General features: G+C 43.6%; 1 protein-coding gene across 2 annotated transcripts; it reads left to right on the top strand.

Annotated features, from left to right (window-relative positions):
• The first annotated feature begins 3,811 nt into the window (after window positions 1-3,811).
• LOC103994478 (uncharacterized) lies at window positions 3,812-24,416 on the top strand. 2 transcript variants are annotated; one of them, XM_009414824.3, is made up of 7 exons: window positions 3,826-4,108; window positions 4,189-4,269; window positions 22,522-22,651; window positions 22,728-22,877; window positions 22,979-23,659; window positions 23,735-23,940; window positions 24,019-24,416. In XM_009414824.3, exons 5-7 carry the CDS (start codon window positions 23,570-23,572, stop codon window positions 24,272-24,274), a joined length of 552 nt encoding a protein of 183 aa, XP_009413099.2. In that variant the 5' UTR covers window positions 3,826-4,108; window positions 4,189-4,269; window positions 22,522-22,651; window positions 22,728-22,877; window positions 22,979-23,569; the 3' UTR covers window positions 24,275-24,416. The 2 variants fall into 2 exon arrangements, with proteins under 2 accessions (XP_064935085.1, XP_009413099.2); XM_065079013.1 differs by lacking the exons at window positions 22,522-22,651; window positions 22,728-22,877; window positions 22,979-23,659; window positions 23,735-23,940; window positions 24,019-24,416 and adding an exon at window positions 4,775-21,466 and having other exon boundaries at window positions 3,812-4,108.
• Window positions 24,417-25,230: the final 814 nt, after the last annotated feature.

The following is a 25,230-nucleotide window of genomic DNA, read 5'->3' as shown; positions in this document are numbered from 1 at the left end:
AGTTTGCATAGTACATACATCAGTATGAACTAAATCAATAACATCTGATCTTCTAGATGATGGATATGTTTGAAATGTAACTCTATGTGTTTTTTCAGCTAAGAAATGATCATAATGTTTAAGAGATGTACCTTGCAACTCTGGTAAGAACTATTTTCTAGCAAGAGTTTGAAGTCCTTTCTCGCTGATATGACCAAGCCTCTTGTGCCAAAGATATATACTTTTACCTTTTTGAATTGCATTAATCTCTCCTTTGTGTAGCTTAGCTTCCATGACATAAAAAGAGTTAAGCTTCTTTCCTCTTGCCACAATTAGAGAACATTTAGTGAATTTCCATTTACTTTCATCAAAATAATATGCAAAGCCCTCATCATCAAGTTTGCCTGTAGATATCAAGTTAAGACGAATATCTGGAACATGCCATACATCTTTGAGTATCAATTTGCTCCCAATACTGGTCTCTAAGCAAATATCTCCAATACCCATAATCTTAGATGTACCACTGTTTCCCATTCTGACATTACCAAAATCACCAGCAGTGTAAGATATAAAGAAATCACCATGAGAAGTGACATGAAATGAAGCACCAAAGTCAATTACCCAATTACTGTCCTGAGCTATAAGACTGACACAACCGTCATCACAAACAATAGTGATATTACCTTTAGCAGCAAGCAATTGTATTGGTCTCTTTCTCATTTTTCTTCATTTCATTCTGTTCTCGCTTCCAAAACTACATTCTTTCTTCATGTGACTTGGTCTGTTATAGTGAAAACATTTGATGTCTCTTCTAAACTTGGATTTTCCTCTATAACCATGTGAATTTCTGCTATGACTTCTTCCACGTCTTTCTTGTTTTTCAGTAACAAATGCACTAGAAGAAGATTCACCATGTTCTTTCCTTCTAGCATCTTCATTTAACAAACTGTCTTTAACCATATCTATAGTTAAAGTCCCATCCAGCGTGGAGTTATAAATTGTCACTACATACGTTTCCCAACTTTCTGGTAAAGAGCTGAGAAGTAATAATCCTTGCATCTCATCATCTATATTCATTTTCAGAGGAACCAACTTGTTTGCAAGACTCTAAAATAGGCTTATGTGCTCAACAATGTTACCACCATCTTTATACTTCAAATTTACAAGCTTTTTGAGGAGAGAAATTCTATTTCTCATTGTCTTTTTCGCAAAAAAAGTTTTCTAACTTTTGATAAACAACATCAGCTCTGGTTTCATCAGAAATATGCTCATGCAAGTTTATATCCATCCATCTTCTAATATAGGCAATAGCTTTTCTATGTTAAACTTCCCATTCTTCATCGTCCATAGTAGAAGGTTTATCTTTAACCTTAGCCTGCTTCCGCTTCTCGATCTTCTTCTCGCGCTTGAGCTTGGCATGGACGACGCCCCTCTTCTCCTTATTCTTGATCATCGAGCGAAGCGCCGTCCCCTTTTTTGTCTTCTTCTTCCTCTTCCCCCCGACACCGCCCATTCTAGTACTTCAATCACATAATGAGAAGAATCGAAGGAGACGAACATGCGGAGTGACAGGGAAGAGGATCGGAAGAAGAGGGGTATAGGTTTTTTTCCTTAAACAAGAACCAGATCCAGAATCCGCTTTACGGTTCGATCGAACTAAATTTATGATAACGGCCCATTCGGCCCGAAGCCCGACGGATCGTTAGCGGCTCTACTTATTCTTCTGCATCAGTGGAGAAGATCTATCCTTTGTTAGTAATGGTGTTTGATCTGTCGTCTTTGGAAATCATCAGTCATTGGTCGGAGGAAGACAATGACCTCCTTTGTCTTAATTAGACTCGAGTATTTGTAAAACTATTATATTAACATACTCTTAATGACTGATGAGCAATTAAATTCATGGAAACAATTTATATCACCTTAATTTCGATTACAGGCAAACCAGGTCTTATTGCCTCCATAAGCTAGATTTTAGGCCACAAATCATTTCAAATTCGATATTATTTGGATTCATATTAAAGTTATTTATAATTTCAGATTAATACAGAGTAGCATAAAATATCTAAAAATAAGTAACAAAGAAAATATCATCTTTCTCATCTATCCTATGAGATTCTATTTAATTAAATAAGATATATTAAAATTAAGATTAGATTTGGTTAACAACTAATAAAAAGTTCATTTATGGTATGATTATTTAAGTGATACATTGATCGAAGGGACTTTCAAAATTACTTATCATAGATCCTCTATTCTCACTTATAAATAAACAAGATATTAATTGGACTCAATATGATATTATATGATACAATACGATGCAATATTATAAATCTATTATCGACTTCATTCGATCATTATTCTATCACTCATAGTAGCCTTATGAAAGATAGGAAAAGAGGAGTTAACGAGTATTACTTTTTTTCCTATATCGATGTTAGTATGTTCTATGAATCGAATTATAAAGTGCATTCTACGAATCAAACAAATAAATGCATTTTGAATTGCAACGAAATGTACACACATCCAATTTTTTATCTCTAGATATTTGATTTCAGATTCTGGTATTAAATTTATTTTATATAATTATCACACACATTTTATATAAGAGCGAGATATCGTCAACAACAATCCACGTTACCACCTACAACTCCCTATAATGTCCTGTCCTATGATCTCAATGATAGAATGAACGAGATAGAAAAATATATCAATAGCACCAAACAAAGGATGTTGATACTAATTATAAGCATAAAATTATAATTATACCATTTATACTAAATAATTTTAATATGAAATCAAATATCTAGAGAAATAAAATTAGATGTATGTAAATTTTGTTGCTATTCAAAATACATTTATTTGTTTGATTCGTAGAATGCACTTCATAGTTTGATTTATAGAACATAACAACATCGATCTACGAAAAAAGTCATTCGTTAACTCATCTTTTCCTATTCTTCACAAGGTCACTACGAGCGATAGAATAATGATTGAAGAAAAGACGATAATAGATTTGTAATATAGCATCATATTGTATTATGTAATATCATATTGAATCCTATTGATGTCTTATTTATTTATAAACGAGAATAGAGGATCTATGATAAGTAATTTAGAGAGTCCATTCGATTAATATATCACTTAAATAATATCATCATAAATAAATTTTTTTTATTAGTCGATAACCAAATTTAATCATAACTTTAATATATCTTATTCAATTAAATAGTATCACATAATAAGAAAGATGAGGAAGATGAGATTTTTTGTTGCTTATTTTTGGATATTTTATGCTGCTCAAGTTTTGTGTATTAATATGAAATTACAATTAACTTTAATATGAATCCAAATAATATCGAATTTGGAATGATTTGTGGCCTAAAATCTAGCTTAGGGAGGCAAAAAGACTTGGTTTGCCTGTGATCGGAATTAAGATGATATAATTTATTTTCATTAATTTAATTACTTATCAGTCATTAAGTCAAGATATAAGGATGGAGAGTTTGTTAATATAATAGTTCTGTAAATACTTGAGCCAAATTAAGACCAAGGATGTCATTATTTTCCTCCGACCAGCGATTGTTGATTTACAAAGGTGGCGGATCAAACACCATTACTAACGGAGGATAGATCCTCTCCCCTGATGTAGAAGAATTAGCAGGACTACCGACGATCCGTCGACGGAAAAAGCAGCATACTAATGGGCTTCGGGCCGAATGGGCCGCTATCATAAATTTGGTTCGACTAAACCGTGATTCGGATTATGGATCTGGTACTTGTTTAAGGAAACCCATGTCGCTATCATAAAAACCCTATACCCCCTCCTCCTCTTCTGATCCTCTTTCCTATCGTCCCGCATGTGCGTCTTTTCTCCCTCCGTGTTTGAAGGATAAGGATGGGCAACGACGGGGTGAAGAGGAAGAAAGCGGAAGGGAGCGACGTGGACGAGCAAGAAACATGGGATAATAAGAAGACAAAGAAGGGGATGACGCTTCCCTTGATGATCAAGAATAAGGAGAAGAGGAGTACCGTCCATGCCAAGCTCAAGCATAAGAAAAAGATCGAGAAGCGGAAGCAAGCTAAGGCACGAGAGGCCACCATCAACCGAGCCCTTGACCTCGACGAGGAGGCAAGTTCTTTCCCCTTTGATCTCCACATTTTGCTTGGCTTTCGCTTTTCAGATTATGAATCTTGTTTCTTGATGCATAGCCTCTGGAGAAGAAGGTGCCACAGACGATCGAGAACACCAGGGAGGTCGATGAGACGGTTTGTCGACCTGATGATGAAGAGGTGAGCGTGCTATTCAGTTTCTGTTTTCTTCTCTTGCTTTCTACTAGATGTTGGTCAGTTATTCCTAATAATGGCTAGTCCAATTATTTACAAGGGATGATGCCGATGAATTTAGGCAAGTCCTAAAACAAGATGTGACGCCAAAGATATTAATTATCATAAATCGTTTCAATTCCATAGTACGTTTTTTATGTTCGTCTTTCCATCACTTTTACCTTTTTTTTCGTTGTTTATTTGTGTGTCCTTCTTGCCCTATCATTAAATATTTTTTAGGATTCGTGGAATCCATATTTACTAGGAACTAAAGCCACCACTGAATTCTTACTTTTTTGAAAATGCATGTAGAAAGGTCCTCCCTTCCGCCTTCTTCCTCTTCCCCTCGACGTCGCCCATCCTAGTACTTCAAACATGTAGGGAGAAAAATCGAAGGAGACTATACGCGCGGTGGCAGGTAAGAGTACCGGAAGAAGTGGGGTATTAGGTTTTTACCATAAACAAGGACCAGATCCAAATATGCATCACGGTTCCGTTGAACCAAATTTATGATAGCGGCCTATTCGGCTCGAAGCCCGACGGATCGTTGGTGGCCCTTCTGATTCTTCTGCATCAGTGGAGAGGATCTATCCTCCGTTAGTAATGGTGTTTGATCTACCGTCTTTGGAAATCATCAATCGCTGGTCAGAGGAAGACAATGACGTCCTTAGTCTTAATTTATCTCAAATATTTGCAAAACTATTGTATTAACATAATCTCCATCCTTATATCTTGACTTAATGACTGATGAGCAATTAAATTCATGGAAACAAGTTATATCATCTTAATTTCGATCTTAATTTCGATCACAGGCAAACTAGGTCTTATTGCCTCCCGATGCTAGATTTTAGGCCACAAATCATTCTAAATTCGATATTATTTGGATTAATATTAAAGTTAATTATAATTTCAGATTAATACACAAGATTAGAGTAGCATAAAATATCTAAAAATAAGTAACAAAGAACCACCCGGGTGGCACAAGACTGGATGAGGTTTCGGTATGGTGTCGGGCGTTGAACAATCTTTCACAAGTTCACACGTTACCTTGACGAGAACTTGTTGTCACGCACGACACTCAGTGAGCAGCTGTTCGTTCAACCTTCTAAAGTCCTTATTTTCCCCCTCTCCCTCTTTTCTCTTGTGCATGCAAGGTGCTCGTTGAATTGCTTGTAAAGCTTCCCCTTTTCGCAAGACGTCGGGACTTGTCTGTCGATCGTTCTTCGAACTAATCAATTTTCTCTTTTTATAGGTCCTTCGGGACCTGTGAGAGGTTACAAGTGGGTTGATCTTTGCGGACGCAAATCATAAGGGCGAAGCGCGACTTAGGCAACGCAAGCTAAGTTCGCGTCTTTGCTGCAATGTTGCCTCGCGACTTAGGCAACGCAAGCTAAGTTTGCGTCTTTGCCGCAACGGTGCCTCACGCCTTAGGCAATTCCAACTAAGGCCATGATAATGTGGTATCAGAGCGGGCAAGCACTTCGAGCGAGCAACGAAGGAACTTCGCAACTTCGCCATGGCAAAGCATCATGGCGAATCAAGCAAGACGGGGCAAGCCAAACCCTTGCCCCAAGCAACCGCAGGTGGGCTGCATATGCACACTCGCTCTCATGCTGTTGGAGCTGCTCAAGAGGAACGCGGTAGTGAACATGATGAGCGAGAAGTTGGCTAAATTGTGCGAGCGAAGGAGGTGCAATTTGGAGCGCCAATTGGGAAAAAGAATCACAAGGAGATATTCACAACGGCGGAAACCTGCTTGGATGTTCTTGAAGCGAGCTTGGAGGAACTCTACCATGGCCAACAAAGGCTTGTTGGGGTAGAAAGATCGCAAGAAGAAGCAAAGTCCAGGATCGATAATGTTGAGGCCCTAGTCGACAGATTGTCTGATGACACCAAAGACTCCGTACAACACTTGCAAGAAGTTATGGCGGAACTCACTTCGAGAGTGACCATGCTCATAAAAGCGCTAAATGTTGGGAAATCATTGGGGGCGATATCATATGCGCAGCGGAAGAACAAGAAAAACAAAATCCCCGATTCCCAAAAAGATGTTCGTCGTCGTGTGAAGATTGGTGCGCAAAAATCCGCAAAACACAAAACTGCGTATAGAGATTGTGTTACCTAGGGAGATCGTATATCCCTGTTTTCTTACAGATCCTTAGGAGAGGGTGAAGGAGGTCAAGCGTCCTCCTCTCTAGCGGTGATCCACACAGCAGGGTTGCGACGACGCTCCTCAAAACTCCAGGCATACTCTGAGGTGGAGAGGGAGAGGAGAATAGGAAAGGCAAGCAAAGACTCTAGCTTATGAGGCTGTGAATCCCTCCTATTTATAGAGATCCCGTGTCAAACCCTAATGGGTCCTTCCCTAGTGGGTATTGGATCTGCATCCAATAAGACAAGGGCTCCGTCGGATATCTCATATCCGAACCTCTACTCATCGCAATGCCTACTATATGTGTGTGACCCTCTAGGCCCAATATCAAGCTGGCCGTGAGTCATACCTGTCAGAACTCCTTCTAACTCAGTGAATTATTATCTCTGTAATAATTCACTTGACTCATCGACTACGGACGTACTAGGCCACTACGCCGTAGTCCCCAGACGATACAGGAGAATCCAATCCATTGGACCTGTCTGTCCTCAGTTACCATGTACCTATAGTCCCTCATCCATCTAATATCCCAGAGACCGTATATCAAGCATGGTGTTGTCAGACCCATACGGTTTCTACTCGAGTCTCGCTCTAATCGGATTCTCCCGAAGAACTCTTTCTCTCTCAACCCGAATGACCCTGGCCAGGGATTTGTCTGAGCAAGAACACATAGGATATTCCTCTCATGACGCCGAGAGTGGATGATCCTCTATTGACACTCAATAGCCCTCGTAAGGTTGACTACCACTCCCAATGACCAACTGTACTAGATCTGGGGACAGCCAAACCTATAAGTCTGGTATCAAAGAGTGGAGCACTCATACAGGACATCCTTGGTGTCTCAAGTCTAAGGACCAAATACACCACTAGGACTACGGAATCGCTGTCTGACAATAAGGCATCATCAACCATCCAACATTCCGTAAGCGGATCAATCAGTGAACTCATTCTCCAATGAGCACCTGTACTGTATCCCTAGTGTCCCTACACGAGCAGCTATGAGACCAGCTGCATCCATCATATGGACGGGTATACAGCACACCAGTCTATCCGGTTATCACGATGTCCCTCTCGAGTAACCTATGACCGGGATTATTTAGGATATGCGTTTAAAGGTGAATCGATCTCATTATCGTGATCTCATCACGATCCGATTCCCATTGCATAAATCCAAGGACATCACAATATATATATGCACATATGCAATTGTTATAAAGTGATATACGCCAAAATATAATAAGCAAAAAGATTATGTATCAAGTCACACGTGCCATCACTCACGTGATTGGCTTGCTGGGCACCTATGATTAGCAATCTCCCACTTGACCTGAAGCCAATCACCTATGTGTCTGATCCCCATCAGACTCCTATGACGCTCATAGACAATCTGAGATAACGGCTTTGTCAGTGGATCTGCAATGTTATCTTCGGATGGAACTCTTTCCACTACTACATCTCCTCGGGTTACGATCTCTCTTATAAGCTGGAACCTCCTCAGAACACTTCTGATGAGACCCGGGTTCCCTTATTTGAGTAATCACCCCATAGTTGTCGCAATATAAGGAAGTCGACTTATCGTTATCTGTATCGACTCCCAAATCTGTGATGAACTTCTTCACCCAGACTCCCTCCTTTGCTGCATCTGATGCAGCAATGAACTCCGCCTCTGTGGTCGAGTCAGCAGTGGTATCTTGCTTGGAACTCTTCCAGCACACTACTCCTCCATTCAAGGTGTACACATACCCTGAATTCGACTTGCTATCATCGACATCAGACTGAAAACTTGAGTCAGTGAAGCCTTCAACCTTAAGGCTATTACCTCCATATACTAGTAAAAGATCCTTAGTCCTTCTCAAGTACTTAAGGATACACTTTACTGCTTTCCAGTGCTCCAAGCCTGGATCCGCCTGATACCTGCTCGTGACACTCAGAGCATGCGCTATATCAGGCCTAGTACATAGCATGGCATACATGATAGACCCTATTGCTGAGGCATAAGGTATCATATTCATGTTTGCCCTTTGGAATTTTCCATGCCAAACCTTTTGACAAAGGTTTCTATGTACCTGGACTGGGACAAGCCAAGCATCCTCTTGGATCTATCTCTATAGATTCTAATCCCCAAGATATAGGATGCTTCCCCTAAGTCATTTATGGAGAAGTGTCTAGATAACCAAGTCTTTAGTGTGGATAGCATTCCTACATCATTCCCAATGATGAGGATGCCATCCACATATAACACCAAAAAGGTGATAGCGCTCCCACTTACCTTCCTGTACACACAAGGATCATCTTCGTTCTTAACGAAGTCATAAGATCTGATTGACTCATCAAATCTTATGTTCCAACTTCGGGAAGCTTGCTTTAGTCCATAAATGGATCTAAGCAACCTACACACTTTATCTAGGCAGTTCTTGGAACGAATCCCTCAGGTTGCATCATATACACTTCCTCCTCAAGGTTCCCATTAAGGAATGCGGTTTTCACATCCATCTGCCAGATCTCATAATTATAGTGTGCTGCAATAGCCAATAGAATTCTGATGGATTTTAGCATTGCTACGGGTGAGAAGGTTTCGTCGTAGTCAACACCTTGCCTTTGACGATACCCCTTAGCCACTAGCCTTGCTTTATAGGTCTCTACCTTTCCATCTACTCCGATCTTTTTCTTAAAGATCCACTTGCAACCGATGGGTACAATACCTTCGGGCGCATCAACTAGGTTCCAAACCTTATTGGAGTACATAGAATCCATCTCAGAATTCATGGCTTCTTGCCACTTCCCGGAGTCTATACTCATAATAGCCTCCTCGTAGGTCTGAGGATCAATATCCTCTACATCCTCTGCTCTAATATGTCCCACATATCTCTCAGGAGGATGAGATACTCTATCAGACCTGCGTAAAGTTGAAACTTGTGTATTAGGTACCTGAACAGACTCAGGCTGTAGAGTGGTGCTTGAGCTTGGTTCTCTAACTTCGCTCAACTCTATCATTCTCCCACTGTCTCCGCCAAGAATGTGTTCCTTCTCAAGGAACACTGCTCTCTTAGCTACAAAGACCTTTTGGTCCTCGAGATGATAGAAGTAATACCCACAAGTTTCCTTGGTGTATCCCACAAATATGCATCGCTCTGTCCTTGATTCTAACTTATCGGGGTTGTGTCTTTTAACGTGGGCTGGGCAGCCCCAAATCTTAACAACCTTAAGATCAGGCTTCTTCCGTTTCCATATCTCATATGGTGTAGACACTACCGACTTAGTTGGAACTCTGTTCAGAATGTAAGCTGCGATTTCTAGGGCATATCCCTAGAATGAGATGGGTAGGTCAGCGAAACTCATCATGGACCGTACCATATCTAATAAAGTACGATTTCTCCTTTCAGAGACACCATTGAGCTGAGGTGTGTAAGGAGGTGTCCATTGGGATAATATCCCATGGTCTTTGAGGAACTGAGTAAACTCTGTACTTAAGTACTCACCTCCTCGATCTGATCGAAGAGTTTTGATACTCTTTCTAGTCTGGTTCTCCACCTCATTCTTATACTTTCTGAATTTCTCAAAGGCCTCGGACTTGTACTTCATTAAGTACACATATCCATACCTTGAGAAATCATCAGTAAATGTAATGAAGTAGGAGTAACCTCCAATGGCATGAGTTGACATGGGTCCACATACATTACTATGTATGAGTTCCAACAACTCAGTGGCTCTCTCTCCAGTTCTACTAAATGGAGATTTGGTCAGTTTTCCACGAATGCAAGGCTCACAAGTTGCATATGACACATAGTCGAATGGATCTAGATATCCATCATTTAGCAACTTTTGAATCATTCTTTCATGGATGTGACCTAGCCTACAATGCCACAGGTATGCACTGTTCACCTCATCTCATTTCCTTTTGGACACATTTACATTCATGATATGTGGAGTGGTGTCTAACATAAATAAACCATTATGCAATGTTTCTTTCGTGATGATCTTATCATCTAATAATATCGAACAACCATTGTTCTCAAAAACAAATTTATATCCACTAACTGTTAAACATGAAATGGAGATAATGTTTTTGATAATAGAAGGAACAAAATAACATGCATCTAATGCAATAAAAGCTCCACTAGGCAGATGTAGGGCGACCTCGCCAACAGCTAATACAGCAACTTTTGCTCCATTACCCATCTTGAGGTCCATCTCGCCTCTCTCTAGTCTCCTAGGCCTTGCCAGAACCTGCAACGAATTGCATATATGATAAGCACTACCGGTATCCAATACCCATGTGTTATCATAAGAGTCTGACAAATGGAGACTGATCATGAATGTACCTGAAGCTTCATCAAGCTTTTGTTTCGCCCTTTCTGCAAGGTACTCTTTGCAGTTTCTCTTCCAGTGCCCATCTTTACCACAGTGGAAGCACTGGCCTTTGTCCTTTGTTGGGTCTTTCTTAGCAACCTTTGCTTTACCTTGTTTGCCCTTGCCCTTTCCCTTCTTAAGGGACCTTTCTGCTTTCCTTTTCTTTTTGGTCTCACCATTGTAGAGAACTGGCTTCTCTTTCTTAATAGTACTCTCTGCTTCCCTCAACATATTGAGGAGCTATGAGAGAGTCACCTCAAGCTTGTTCATATTAAAATCCATTATGAACTATGAAAAGGAATCTGGTAGGGACTGAAGCACAATGTCCACACACAAGTTATCCTCTAGGACCATTCCTAGACCTGTGAGTTTCTCTATCCACTCAATCATCTTTAGGACATGGTTCTGAACTGGTGTCCCCTCAGTCATCCTAGCGCGGAAAAGGCTCTTGGATATCTCATATCGTTGAGTCCTTCCCTGTTCCTCAAACAATTTGCGGACATGTAGGAGAATGGATCTGGCATCCATCTTTTCATGTTGTCTCTGTAACTCTGGAATCATAGAGCCCAACATATAGCACTGAGCAAGAGTGGAGTCATCAATGTACTTCACGTAGCGAGCGATCTCATCCTCGCTTGCCCCTTCTTCGGGCGTAGGCATCACTGTATCAAGGATGTACACGATTTTCTCCGCTGTGAGAACAATTCTCAAGTTACGGAACCAATCAGTATAATTTGGACCAGTGAGGCGGTTGACATCAAGTATGCCACGTAAGGGATTTGAAAGCGACATTTTCTGAAAATAAAGATGTAGCAGAAATGTATAACATGTAGATTTTGCAAGAAATAAACTATCAAGATATGGACTTCTATCTTAATATGCTCCCACTATTTTACTATCGAGTCACGCGACACCCTCAGCACGTTAAACGGAAGTCTCCGGCAGACTTCTAGTGGGGATCAGGATCCAATCAGCGTCTTAGTGTAACCTTGAGGGACTCGACCAATCACACTAAGCCTAAAAGGTAGGCAACTCTTGCCGATCACAATTACTTGTGATTCCCGTCCTGTTCGGCCTCCGAATCACCATGGCCTCGAGGGACTCGACCAACCATGATGCTCGGTTAAGTCAACACCTTCGTTACAAGATGAGTCTGATTTGATGATATACCCTCGAGGGACTCGACCAAGCATACCATGCCCTCAGGTCACCGGTGAGATCTCTATGTCGTAAGCAAGATAGCGAATCGCGATATAGGTGAGTCTTGAGGGACTCGACCAACTCAACCTACACCGGGAATCGGTTCCTACTCATAACGATGGAAGGCCACGTGGGTCAATCTAATTGCCTCACGTTTACCGACTTAATATTATCGAGAGATGTTTCTATAATTTGGTCTCCTAATATGACATGTCACACATATACATATTTAATATATATCTACATCGCATGCAAATATATATGCATATCTAGTATGTGTATAATCAATCACATCAGATGATCATGGACCATAACCTAATATGATTAGGCCCGAGCCAGTAGGCCTAATCACTCACATCAAGACTATGTGTGCAACGATACATCTTCATGCCCTGTGATCGTCCATCTCGTCCTCGTCGGTTCCGTCGACATCTTGATGCATCTCCATGCATCACGATCGTCCGTCTCGTGGGTCCCGCTATCGCATCCACGCTCCCGTTGCGCCTCCTCATGTGATTACAACTTAATCATAGGCACGCAGGCCCGACAATAAACGAGAAATATAATGGAGGCTCGCAGACCTCAATAATATAATCACAAGTACACACATCACACGGTCCATGATCATCCGTCCACACATCATACATCACATGTATAAATAATCATCATCATGTATGACTACTAGATAATAATAAAAATAATAATCAACTAAACCTTTTAATTAATTAATATTTTCTGAAATCAGGGATATATAGGGAATTTCTCAATTCCTAAGGGTATTTTCGTAATTTTGACAAAAGACAAAAATTGGAATTTCTCAAATTCACAAGGGTAAAACTGTCTTTTTGCCCAAAACCCTAATGCCCTTTCCCCTTTTCGCTGCTGCCGCCGCCGCCACCCTGCCGGCGGCGGCCTGTGCGGCGGGGCAAGGGCGCTGCCCTCGCTTGCAAGCGGCACGCCCGCTGGCGGCGCTGCCGCTGCAGGTGGGCTCCCCCTTCGGGCGTCGCTGCCTCCGCAGGCGGTGCTGTCCCGCCGGGCGGCCGCCCCTGTGGGGGGGGGGGTTTCGCCCGCGGGAGCAGCGGCGACAGGCGCCGCTGCCCGTGGGTTGCCAGCCCCGCCAGCAGCAAGCTTGCTGCAAGCAGACCGCCGGCCGGTTGCTGCAGGCACAGTGCTTGCGCATGCGCCGGCGCTGTGCTGCCTGGCTGCGGCTGCCGCTGCAGGTGGCTGCAGGCATGTAGATCGAAGGCAGCAACTGTTGCTGCCCTTCCTCGCTTTTGCGTCAACGATTTTGACGTCAAAATTCTTCCTAAACACAATACACGCAGTTCAAAACCAATCATTCGCACGAACAACCTGGCTCTGATACCACTGTTGGGAAATCATTGGGGGTGACATCATATGCGCAGCGGAAGAACAAGAAAAACAAAATCCCCGATTCCCAAAAAGATGTTCGTCGTCGTGCGAAGATTGGTGCGCAAAAATCCGCAAAACACAAAACTGCGTATAGAGATTGTGTTACCTAGGGAGATCGTATATCCCTATTTCCTTACAGATCCTTAGGAGAGGGTGAAGGAGATCAAGCGTCCTCCTCTCTAGCGGTGATCCACACAGCAGGGTTGCGACGACGCTCCTCAAAACTCCAAGCATACTCTGAGGTGGAGAGGGAGAGGAGAATAGGAAAGGCAAGCAAAGACTCTAGCCTATGAGGCTGTGAATCCCTCCTATTTATAGAGATCCCGTGTCAAACCCTAATGGGTCCTTCCCTAGTGGGTATTGGATCTGCATCCAATAAGACAAGGGCTCCGTCGGATATCTCATATCCGAACCTCTACTCATCGCAATGCCTACCATATGTGTGTGACCCTCTAGGCCCAATATCGAGCTGGCCGTGAGTCATACCTGTCAGAACTCCTTCTAACTCAGTGAATTATTATCTCTGTAATAATTCACTTGACTCATCGACTACGGACGTACTAGGCCACTACGCCGTAGTCCCCAGACGATACAGGGGAATCCAATCCATTGGACCTGTCTGTCCTCAGTTACCATGTACCTATAGTCCCTCATCCATCTAATATCCCAGAGACCGTATATCGAGCATGGTGTTGTCAGACCCATACGGTTTCTACTCGAGTCTCGCTCTAATCGGATTCTCCCGGAGAACTCTTTCTCTCTCAACCCGAATGACCCTGGCCAGGGATTTGTCTAAGCAAGAACACATAGGATATTCCTCTCATGACGCCGAGAGTGGATGATCCTCTATTGACACTCAATAGCCCTCGTAAGGTCGACTACCACTCCCAATGACCAGCTGTACTAGATCTGGGGACAGCCAAATCTATAAGTCTGGTATCAAAGAGTGGAGCACTCATACAAGACATCCTTGGTGTCTCAAGTCTAAGGACCAAATACACCACTAGGACTACGGAATCGCTGTCTGACAATAAGGCATCATCAACCATCCAGCATTCCGTAAGCGGATCAATTAGTGAACTCATTCTCCAATGAGCACCTGTACTGTATCCCTAGTGTCCCTACACGAGCAGCTATGAGACCAGCTGCATCCATCATATGGACGGGTATACAACACACCAGTCTATCCGGTTATCACGATGTCCCTCTCGAGTAACCTATGACTGGGATTATTTAGGATATGTGTTTAAAGGTGAATCGATCTCATTATCGTGATCTCATCACGATCCAATTCCCATTGCACATATGCAATTGTTATAAAGTGATATACGCCAAAATATAATAAGCAAAAAGATTATGTATCAAGTCACACGTGCCATCACTCACGTGATTGGCTTGCTGGGCACCTATGACTAGCACTAAATGCGGGAAAAAGCAACACCCACGTTGCGCCGCCATAAAACTTGAGGGCACCGAGCCTCATGGTTATGGAGGGGCCAAAGATGCCAAAGAGCTCGAGAATTTTCTATTCGACATGGAGCAATACTTTTGAGCTACGAGGCCTGATTATAAAGAAACCAAAGTTTCCATAGCAACCATGTATCTGAACGGAGATGCAAAACTTGTTGGGAAATATCGGGGCCGACATCACATACGCAGCGGAAGAACAAGAAAACAAAATCCCTGATTCTTAAATAGATGTTCGTCGTCGTGTGAAGATTAGTGCGCAAAATCCGCGAAACTTAAAACTGCGTATAGAGTAGATTGTGTTACCTAGGGAGATTGTATATCCTTGTTTCCTTACAGATCCTTAGGAGAGGGTGAAGGAGGTCAAGCGTCCTCCTCTCTAGCGGTGATCCACACAGCAGGGCTGCGACGACGCTCCTCAAATCTCTAGGCCTACTCTGAGGTGGAGAGGGGGAGGAGAATAAGAGAGGCAAGCAAAGACTCTAGTCTATGAGGCTCTGAATCCCTCCTATTTATAGAGGTCCCCTGTCAAACCCTAATGGATCCTCCCCTAGTGGGTATTGGATCTGCATCCAATAACCCAAGCCTTTTAGATTAGTGGATCTCTATCTAATAATCTCTCATGGGCTCTTATTGAATCTCGTCCATGGGATCCAATTATTCATGGGCTTATTGGATATCCAATAAGACAAGGGCTCCGTCGGATATCTCATATCCGAACCTCTACTCATCGCAATGCCTACTATATGTGTGTGACCCTCTAGGCCCAATATCGAGCTGGCCGTGAGTTATACATGTCAGAACTCCTTCTAACTTAGTGAATTATTATCTTTGTAATAATTCACTCGACTCATCGACTACGGACGTATTAGGCCACTACGTCGTAGTCCCCATACGATACAGGGGAATCTAATCCATTAGACTTGTCTATCATCAATTACCGTGTACCTATAGTCCCTCATCCATCTAATATCCCAGAGACCGTATATCGAGCATGGTGCTGTCAGACCCATACGGTTTCTACTCGAGTCTTGCTCTATTCAGATTCTTCCGGAGAACTCTTTCTCTCTCAATCCGAATGACCCTGGCCAAGGATTTGTTTGAGCAAGAACACATGGGATATTCCTCTCATGACGCCGAGAGTGGATGATCCTCTATCGACACTCAATAGCCCTCGTAAGGTCGACTACCACTCCCATTGACCAACTGTACTAGATCTGGGACAACCAAACCTATAAGTCTGGTATCAAAAAGTGGAGCACTCATACAGGACATCCTTGGTGTCTCAAGTCTAAGGACCAGATAGACCACTAGGACTACGGAATTGCTGTCTGACAATAAGGCATCATCAACCATCCAGCATTCCGTAAGCGAATCAATCAATGAACTCATTCTCCAATAAGCACCTGTATTGTATCCCTAGTGCCCCTACACGAGCAACTATGAGACCAACTGCATCCATCATATGGACGGGTATACAGAACACCAGTTTGTCCGGTTATCACGATGTCCCTCTCGAGTAACCTATGATCGGGATTATTTAGGATCTGTGTTAAAGGTGAATCGATCTCATTATCGTGATCTCATCACGATCCGATTCCCATTGCACAAATCCAAGGACATCTCAATATATATATGCATATATACAATAGTTATAAAGTGATATATGCCAAAATATAATAAGTAAAAAGATTTTGTATCAAGTCACACGTGCCATCACTCGCGTGATTGGCTTGCTGGGCACCTATGACTAGCAATCTCTCACTTGACCTAAAGCCAATCACCTATGTGTCTGATCCCCATCAGACCCCTGTGATGCTCAAAGACAATCTGAGACAACGACTTTGTCAGCGGATCTGCAATGTTATTTTCGGATGGAACTCTTTCCACTGCTACATCTCCTCGGGTTACGATTTCTCTGATAAGGTGGAACTTCCTCAGAACATGCTTAGATTTCTGATGAGACATGGGTTCCTTTGCTTGAGCAATCGCCTCGTTGTTGTCGCAATATAAGGAGATCGACTCCTCGCTACCCGGTACGACTCCCAAATCTGTGATGAACTTCTTCACTCAGACTCCCTCCTTTGCTGCATCTGATGCAACAATGTACTCCGCCTTTGTGGTCGAGTCTGCAGTAGTATCTTGCTTTGAACTCTTCCAGCACACTGCCCCTCCATTCAAGGTGTACACGTACCCCGAATTTGACTTGTTATCATCGACATCAAACTGAAAACTTGAGTCTGTGTAGCCTTCAACCTTAAGGCTACTACCTTCATATACTAGTAAAAGATCCTTAGTCCTTCTCAAGTACTTAAGGATACACTTTACTGCTTTGTAGTGCTCCAAGCCTGGATCTGCTTGATACCTGCTCGTGACACTCAGAGCATGCGCTATATCAGGCCTAGTACATAGCATGACATACATGATAGACCCTATTGCTGAGGCATAAGGTATCATATCCATATTTGCCCTTTCTTCTGGAGTCTTGGGGGGACATACTCGTAGAAAGCGATATCCCATGTCTCATCGGTATGAGACCTCTCTTGGAATTTTCCATGCCAAACCTTTTGACAATGGTTTCTATGTACCTAGATTGGGACAAGCCAAGCATCCTCTTGGATTTATCTCTATAGATCCGAATCCCCAAGATATAGGATGTTTCCCCTAAGTCCTTCATGGAGAAGTGTCTAGATAACTAAGTCTTTACTGTGGATAACATTCTTATGTCAAATCCGATGATCTGGATGTCATCCACATATAACACCAAAAAGGTGATAGCGCTCCCACTTACCTTCCTGTACACACAAGGCTCATCTTCGTTCTTAACGAAGTCATAAGATCTGATTGCCTCATCAAATCTTATGTTCCAACTTCGGGAAGCTTGCTTTAGTCCATAAATGGATCTAAGCAACCTACACACCTTATTTGGGCAGTTCTTGGACACGAATCCCTCAGGTTATATCATATACACCTCCTCCTCAAGGTTCCCATTGAGGAATGCGGTTTTCACATCCATCTACTAGATCTCATAATCATAGTGTGCTGCAATAGCCAATAGAATTCTGATGGATTTTAGCATTGCTACGGGTGAGAATGTTTCGTCATAGTCAACACCTTGCCTTTGACGATACCCCTTAGCCATTAGCCTTGTTTTATAGGTCTCTACCTTTCCATCTACTCCGATCTTTTTCTTAAAGATCCACTTGCAACCGATGGGTACAATACCTTCGTGCGCATCAACTAGGTTCCAAACCTTGTTGGAGTACATAGAATCCATCTCAGAATTCATGGCTTCTTGCCACTTCTCGGAGTCTATACTTATAATAGCCTCCTCGTAGGTCTGAGGATCAATATCCTCAGCATCCTCTCCTCTAATATGTCCCACATATCTCTCAGGAGGATGGGATACCTTGCCAGATCTACGTAAAGTTGAAACTTGTGTATTAGGTACCTGAACAGACTCGGGTTGTAGAGTGGTGCCTGAGCTTGGTTCTCCAACCTCGCTCAACTCTATCATGCTCCCACTATCTCCGCTAAGAATATGTTCCTTCTCAAGGAACACTGCTCTCTTAGCTACAAAGACCTTTTGGTCCTCGAGGTGATAGAAATAATACCCACAAGTTTCCTTGGGGTATCCCACAAATTTGCATCGCTCTGTTCTCGATTCTAACTTATCGGGGTTGTGTCTTTTAACGTGGGCAGGGCAGCCCCAAATCTTAACAATCTTAAGATCAGGCTTCTTCCCTTTCCATATCTCATATGGTGTAGACACTACCGACTTAGTTGGAACTCTGTTCAGAAGGTAAGCTACGGTTTCTAGGGCATATCCCCAGAATGAAATGGGTAGGTCAGCGAAACTCATCATAAACCGTACCATGTCTAATAGCGTACGATTTCTCCTTTCAGAGACACCATTGAGCTGAGGTGTATAAGGAGGTTTCCATTGAGATAATATCTCATGGTCCTTAAGGAACTGAGTAAACTCTATACTTAAGTACTCACCTCATCGATCTGATCGAAGAGTTTTGATACTCTTTCCAGTCTGGTTCTCCACCTCATTCTTATACTCTCTGAATTTCTCAAAGGCCTCGGACTTGTACTTCATTAAGTACACATATCCATACCTTGAGAAATCATCAGTAAAGGTAATGAAGTAGGAGTAACCACCAATGGCATGAGTTGACATGGGTCCACATACATCACTATGTATAAGTTCCAATAGCTTAGTGGCTCTCTCTCCAGTTTCATTAAATGGATAGTTGGTCAGTTTTCCACGAAGGTAAGGCTCGCAAGTTGCATATGACACATAGTCGAACGGATCTAGATATCTATCATTTAGCAACTTTCGAATCCTTCCTTCATGGATGTGACCTAGTCTACAATGTCACAGGTATGCACTGTTCATCTCATCTCTTTTCCTCTTGGACACATTTACATTCATGATATGTGGAGTAGTGTCTAGCATAAATAAACCATTATGCAATGTTCCTTTCGTGATGATCTTATCATCTAATAATATCGAACAACCATTGTTCTCAAAAACTAATTTATATCCACTAACTGTTAAACATGAAATGGAGATAATGTTTTTGATAATAGAAGGAACAAAATAACATGCATCTAATGCAATAAAAGCTCCACCAAGCAGATGTAGGGCGACCTCGCCAACAACTACTACAGCAACTTTTGCTCCATTACCCATCTTGAGGTCTATCTCGCCTCTTTCTAGTCTTCTAGGCCTTGCCAGAACCTACAACGAATTGCATATATGATAAGCACTACCGGTATCCAATACACATGTGTTATCATAAGAGTCTGACAAAAGGAGACTGATCATGAATGTACCTGAAGCTTCACCAAGCTTTTGTTTCGCCCTTTCTGCAAGGTACTCTTTGCAGTTCCTCTTCCAGTGCCCATCTTTGCCACAGTGGAAGCACTGGCCTTTGTCCTTTGCTTTACTTGGTCTGCCCTTGCCCTTTCCCTTCTTAAGGGACCTTTTTGCTTTTCTTTTTTTTCTGGTCTCACCGGTGTAGAGAACTGGCTTCTCTTTCTTAATAGTACTCTCTGCCTCCCTCAACATATTGAGGAGCTTTGGGAGAGTCACCTCAAGCTTGTTCATATTAAAATTTATTATGAATTGTGAAAAGGAATTTGGTAGGGACTGAAGCACAATGTCCACACACAAGTTATCCTCTAGAACCATTCTTAGACCTGTGAGTTTTTCTATCCACTCAATCATCTTTAGGACATGGTTCTGAACCGATGTCCCCTCAGTCATCCTAGCGCGGAAGAGGCTCTTGGATATTTCATATCGTTGAGTCCTTCCCTGTTCCTCAAATAATTTGCGGACATGTAGTAGAATGGATCTAGCATCCATCTTTTCATGTTGTCTCTGTAACTCAAGAGTCATAGAGCCCAACATATAGCACTGAGTAAGAGTGGAGTCATCAATGTACTTCACGTAGCGAGCGATCTCATCCTCGCTTGCCCCTTGTTCGGGCATAGGCATCACTGTATCAAGGACGTACACAATTTTCTCCGCCGTGAGAACAATTCTCAAGTTACGGAGCCAATCTGTATAATTTGGACCAGTGAGGCGGTTGACAACAAGTATGCCACGTAAGGGATTTGAAAGCGACATTTTCTGAAATAAAGATGCAACAAAAATGAATAACATGCAGATTTTACAAGAAATAAACTATGGACTTCTATCTTAATATGCTCCCACTATTTTACTAGCGAGTCACGCGACACCCTCAGCACGTGAAACGGAAGTCTCCGGCAAACTTCTAGTGGGGATCATATTCAATCAGTGTCTTAGTGTAACCTCGAGGGACTCGACCAATCACACTAAGCCTAAAAGGTAGGCAACTCTTACCGATCACAACTCCTTGTGATTCCCGTCCTGTTCGGCCTCCGAATCACCATGGTCTCGAGAGACTCGACCAACCATGATGCTCGGTTAAGTCAACACCTTCGTTACAAGATGAGTCTGATTTGATGATATACCCTTGAGGGACTTGACCAAGCATACCATGTCCTCAGGTCACCGGTGACATCTCTATGTCGTAAGCAAGATAACGAATGACGATATAGGTGAGTCTCGAGGGACTCGACCAACTCAATCTACACCGGGAATCGGTTCCTACTTATAACGATGGAAGGCCACGTGGGTCAATCTAATTACCTCACGTTTACCGACTTAATATTATCGAGAGATGTTTCTATGATTTGGTCTCCGAATATGACATGTCACACATATACATATTTAATATATATCTACATCGCATGCAAATATATATACATATCTAGTATGTGCAGTAGCAATCACATTAGATGATCATGAACTACAACCTAATGTGATTAGGCCCGAGCCAATGGGCCTAATCACTCACATCAAGATCTATGTATGCAACGGTGCATCTTCATACCCTGTGATTGTCCATCTCGTCCTCGTCGGCTCCATCGACATCTCGATGCATCTTCATGCATCACGATCGTCCGTCTCATGGGTTTCGCTATCGCATCCACGCTCTCGCTACGCCTCCTCATGTGATTACAACTTAATCATAGACACGCAGGCCCGACAATAAACGAGAAATATAATGGAGGCTCGCAGACCCCAATAATAATAATCACAAGTACACACATCACACGGTCCATGATCATTCGTCCACACATCATACATCGCATATATAAATAATCATCATTATGTAGGACTACTAGATAATAATAAAAATAGTAATCAACTAAACCTTTTAATTAATTAATATTTTCTGAAATTAGGGACATGTAGGGAATTTCTGAATTCCTAAGGGTATTTTCATAGATAAAAGATAGAAAATAGAATTTCCGAAATTCACAAGGGCAAAATTGTCTTTTTGCCCAAAACCCTAACCCCTTCACCCATGCTGTTCTTGCCGCCGCCGCCACCCTGCCGCCGGCAGGCTGTGCGGGGGAGGGCGGGGCGCTGTCCTCGCCTACAGGCAGCGTGCCCGCGGGCGGCGCCGCCGTTGCAGTTGGGCGCACCTACAGGCGGGCGCCCTTACTGTCACCGCCACCCCTACGGGCGACTCGCCCGCTGGTGGCGTCGCCCCTACAGGTGGGCGCCCCCGTGGGTGGCGGACATCCCTGTTGGCGCCGCCCCTTCCGCGGGCGGTTCTGCCCGCGAGGCAGCGCCCGCAGGCGGTGCTACCTCACCGGGCGGCCACCCCTGCGGGGGGTTTTTGCCAGCGGGAGCAACGGCCACAAGCGCCGCTGTAGGGGGCTGCCTACACGAGGGCGGCCTTGCGGCTGCGCTGCTGCCTGCACGCAGATGGCAGCGTTGCCTCTATTTGATGTCCTTTCCACCCATTATGCCTATTGCATCCATTTTCTCCACCCCTCTACTCCCCATAAATCACGCTCACCTTTGTGTGCTCGTGAGATTAGTGAGAGAGAAGAGATGATATTCATAGAATTAAAAAAAACATAAAGATACTATATGAAATCAACAGAAATAGGAGCATAGAAAAATAAATGAAAAAGTAATTTTTTTAAAAAAGAAAAATCGTCCTAAAATAAAAACCACAATATTTTTTTTCATAAATATAAAAGCCCAACGGGGGAGATTTTTTGGTGTCTTCCGGAAACGGCAGGTAAAAAACTCTTCCTGCCACACCTGAATTGGGTCGATAGATAAGAGGAGAGAGCAGCAGCAGTAAGATCCATCGAAGTGGCCTGGAAGCGATGGCTCTCCTCCTCAACTCATCCTTGATTCCCGTGAAGGTGAGAGCGCTTAATCTTCAAATTTCATCTGTTCCCCTTTGTGTTTCTATATGAAGTTCGGAATCTCTCTTGGCAGTGGGAGAAGAAGTTCATTTCCAACCCTCTCATCCCATCTTCTTCCTCTTCTGATAACAACAAGAGCAAGCGGAAGTCTGCAGTCGCTGTCAAGCGAATCCAAGCCTGCCTTAACCCATTCGAGGATCCCATCCTCAAAGATGCCCTCAAGGTATTCGACATTTTATTCCCTTTGCCGTTGGTTGGGAAGAAGAAAGGGGGAGTTGGTGTGCAAGGACAAGATTGACCCCTTGGTTGCTCCTTATCTTCCAGGAACCGGTGGCCTTCATGGGCGGGGTGTTTGCTGGCTTTCTGAGGCTCGATCTGAACGAGGACCCGCTCAGGGACTGGATCTCGAAGACGGTCGAAGCTTCCGGAATCGCCGCCGACGGTGAGATCGATGCGGAAGGGGCCGAGGTGGAAGCCGAGGATGATGCTCCTCGGCAGATCGAGATCGAATAAGGTCTCCGGTTTCTTGATTCCATGTTCTTAATGGAGTATTGGTTATATTATTACCTTTCCGTGAACTTATCGATGGTCTAGAAATGAGATCGAACCTATTTCAGTGATAGGGGAAATACTGATACCGCTGTGGTCAGATATTTGTTTGTTGAGAAGACGGGCCGGAGTATAAGATCCGGATCCGTTCCGATAACAGAACCGACTTCTTTATTATTATTTACTATTATTGATTTTTCTGGAATAAATTAAGTGTTTCCATGGCCGTAAATACTCCGTCTTTACACGAAGGACCCCGACGCGTTTGCTTACACGAAAAGTCGCCCCTCTTCCCTTTCCGTTCGCCGCTCTGTTCCTCGCACCGTCTCCTCCCCCGATCCATCGATCTCCTCCTCTTCCTCATCCATGGACTCCAAGGTAGTCATCGCTTTCGTCCTCGTCTTCGACGTTGTCGCCTTCGCCCTCGCCATCGCCGCCGAGCAGCGCAGGAACACGGTGGGACATCCCGACGATCCGATCCCAATCTGCCTCCCGATGCTAACTTCTGAACCCCCAATTACCTTTCCGCAGGCCCAGGTGGTGCCGGACTCCGAGAAGGAGTACACCTACTGCGTCTACGACTCCGACATCGCGACGGGGTTCGGCGTCGGATCCCTTCTCCTCCTTCTGCTGAGCCAGCTCATCATCACGGCCGTCACCAGGTGCTACTGCGGCGGCCCCTCGCTCCGCCGTGGCGGATCCCGCTTTTGCGTCTTCCTCCTCCTTCTCTCTTGCTGGTAATCAACGTTCCCTACTCCTCACGATCGTAATGCTGACGCGGTAAACGCTAATTGCTGGCTCCATCTGCGATCAAGGTTGACGTTTCTGGTGGCGGAGGCGTGCCTGCTTGCGGGATCGGTGCAGAACGCGCGGCACACGCGGTATCGGGGCTTCTACTTCATGAACGACCCGTCGTGCGAGGTGCTGCGGAAGGGCGTGTTCGCCGCCGGCGCGGCCTTCGTCGTCCTCACCGCGATCCTCTCCGTGTTCTACTACCTCTTGTACGCCAAGGGCCGGGACTCCAGCTACCGCATCGCCGAGTCGGCCATCGGGATGAGCTCCTTTAGCTAGAGATTTTTCTTGCTTATTTTTCCCCTTTTTTTTTTCCTAGGAGAAAAAAGAAAACGGCGTGTTTACTACGGGGCTTGGCGTTAGTTGTCGCGTTTGTTGATTTCGTTACTGAATACATATGAGATAGCGATGATTATTTTTATTATTATTCGAAAGATAATTCATCATCAGATTGTCCACTGTTGCCGGGGAAAACGTGATGATTTATAGAGAATTGGGGGGGGATAGTGAACATTCATCGCCGCCAATTGGTGAGGACTTTACTACCAACAATCGCCTTCACATCTTGGATTACAAACTAATGTGCGGAGATCCATTCGAACAAGAAATTAGTTGTCGTGGTATTAGTATTCGAACAACCAAAGATGAGTCAGCATTAACTATAGTCAACTAACGTGAGTTTGTGACTGTTGCAAAATAATGCATTTTCGTAATTATCAAGAATAATCGGTTTGTGACCTGCTTAAAATGAACGGCGTGGATCTGTTTCCACTCGTAACAAACTCGATAGAGAGCCGTCTCTCTCGCGCTGTCATTTGTTGCCGTGGGTTTGGAGAAACAGAGAGCGGTCGAAGAAGGTCGATCCGGTGGAGCAAAAAGCCTATCCCCAGTCTCTCTAGTCTCCCTTCTCAAGAACGATCCATCCCCCTTCGCCAGTCCCCTGCAACATTCATCGCCTCCGGATCTTGCAAACGACGCTTCCCCATCAATCTATGGGTTCGAAACCATTCTCCAGGTTCGGTCTGCCTTCCTCCGATGCCTTGCAAATTCTTGATCGTACTATTCTACGGGTTCAGAATGGAATACAATTTTCGATAGGCTGGAATGATTCCTATTCCATTATTCGGCGTAAAAATTTCATTATCCGATCATGGTTGATTTCATTAGAGCATGGCTCAAGAATTCTTGATCCCATCGCATAATTTTCTTTGTTATCGATCGATCGTGTTCGACGA

Source organism: Musa acuminata, chromosome BXJ1-8 (genome assembly GCF_036884655.1).
Source record: "Musa acuminata AAA Group cultivar baxijiao chromosome BXJ1-8, Cavendish_Baxijiao_AAA, whole genome shotgun sequence".
NCBI lineage: Eukaryota > Viridiplantae > Streptophyta > Magnoliopsida > Zingiberales > Musaceae > Musa > Musa acuminata.
The sequence above is the reverse complement of the archived record's forward strand: the minus strand, read 5'-3'. Positions and strand labels throughout refer to the sequence as shown.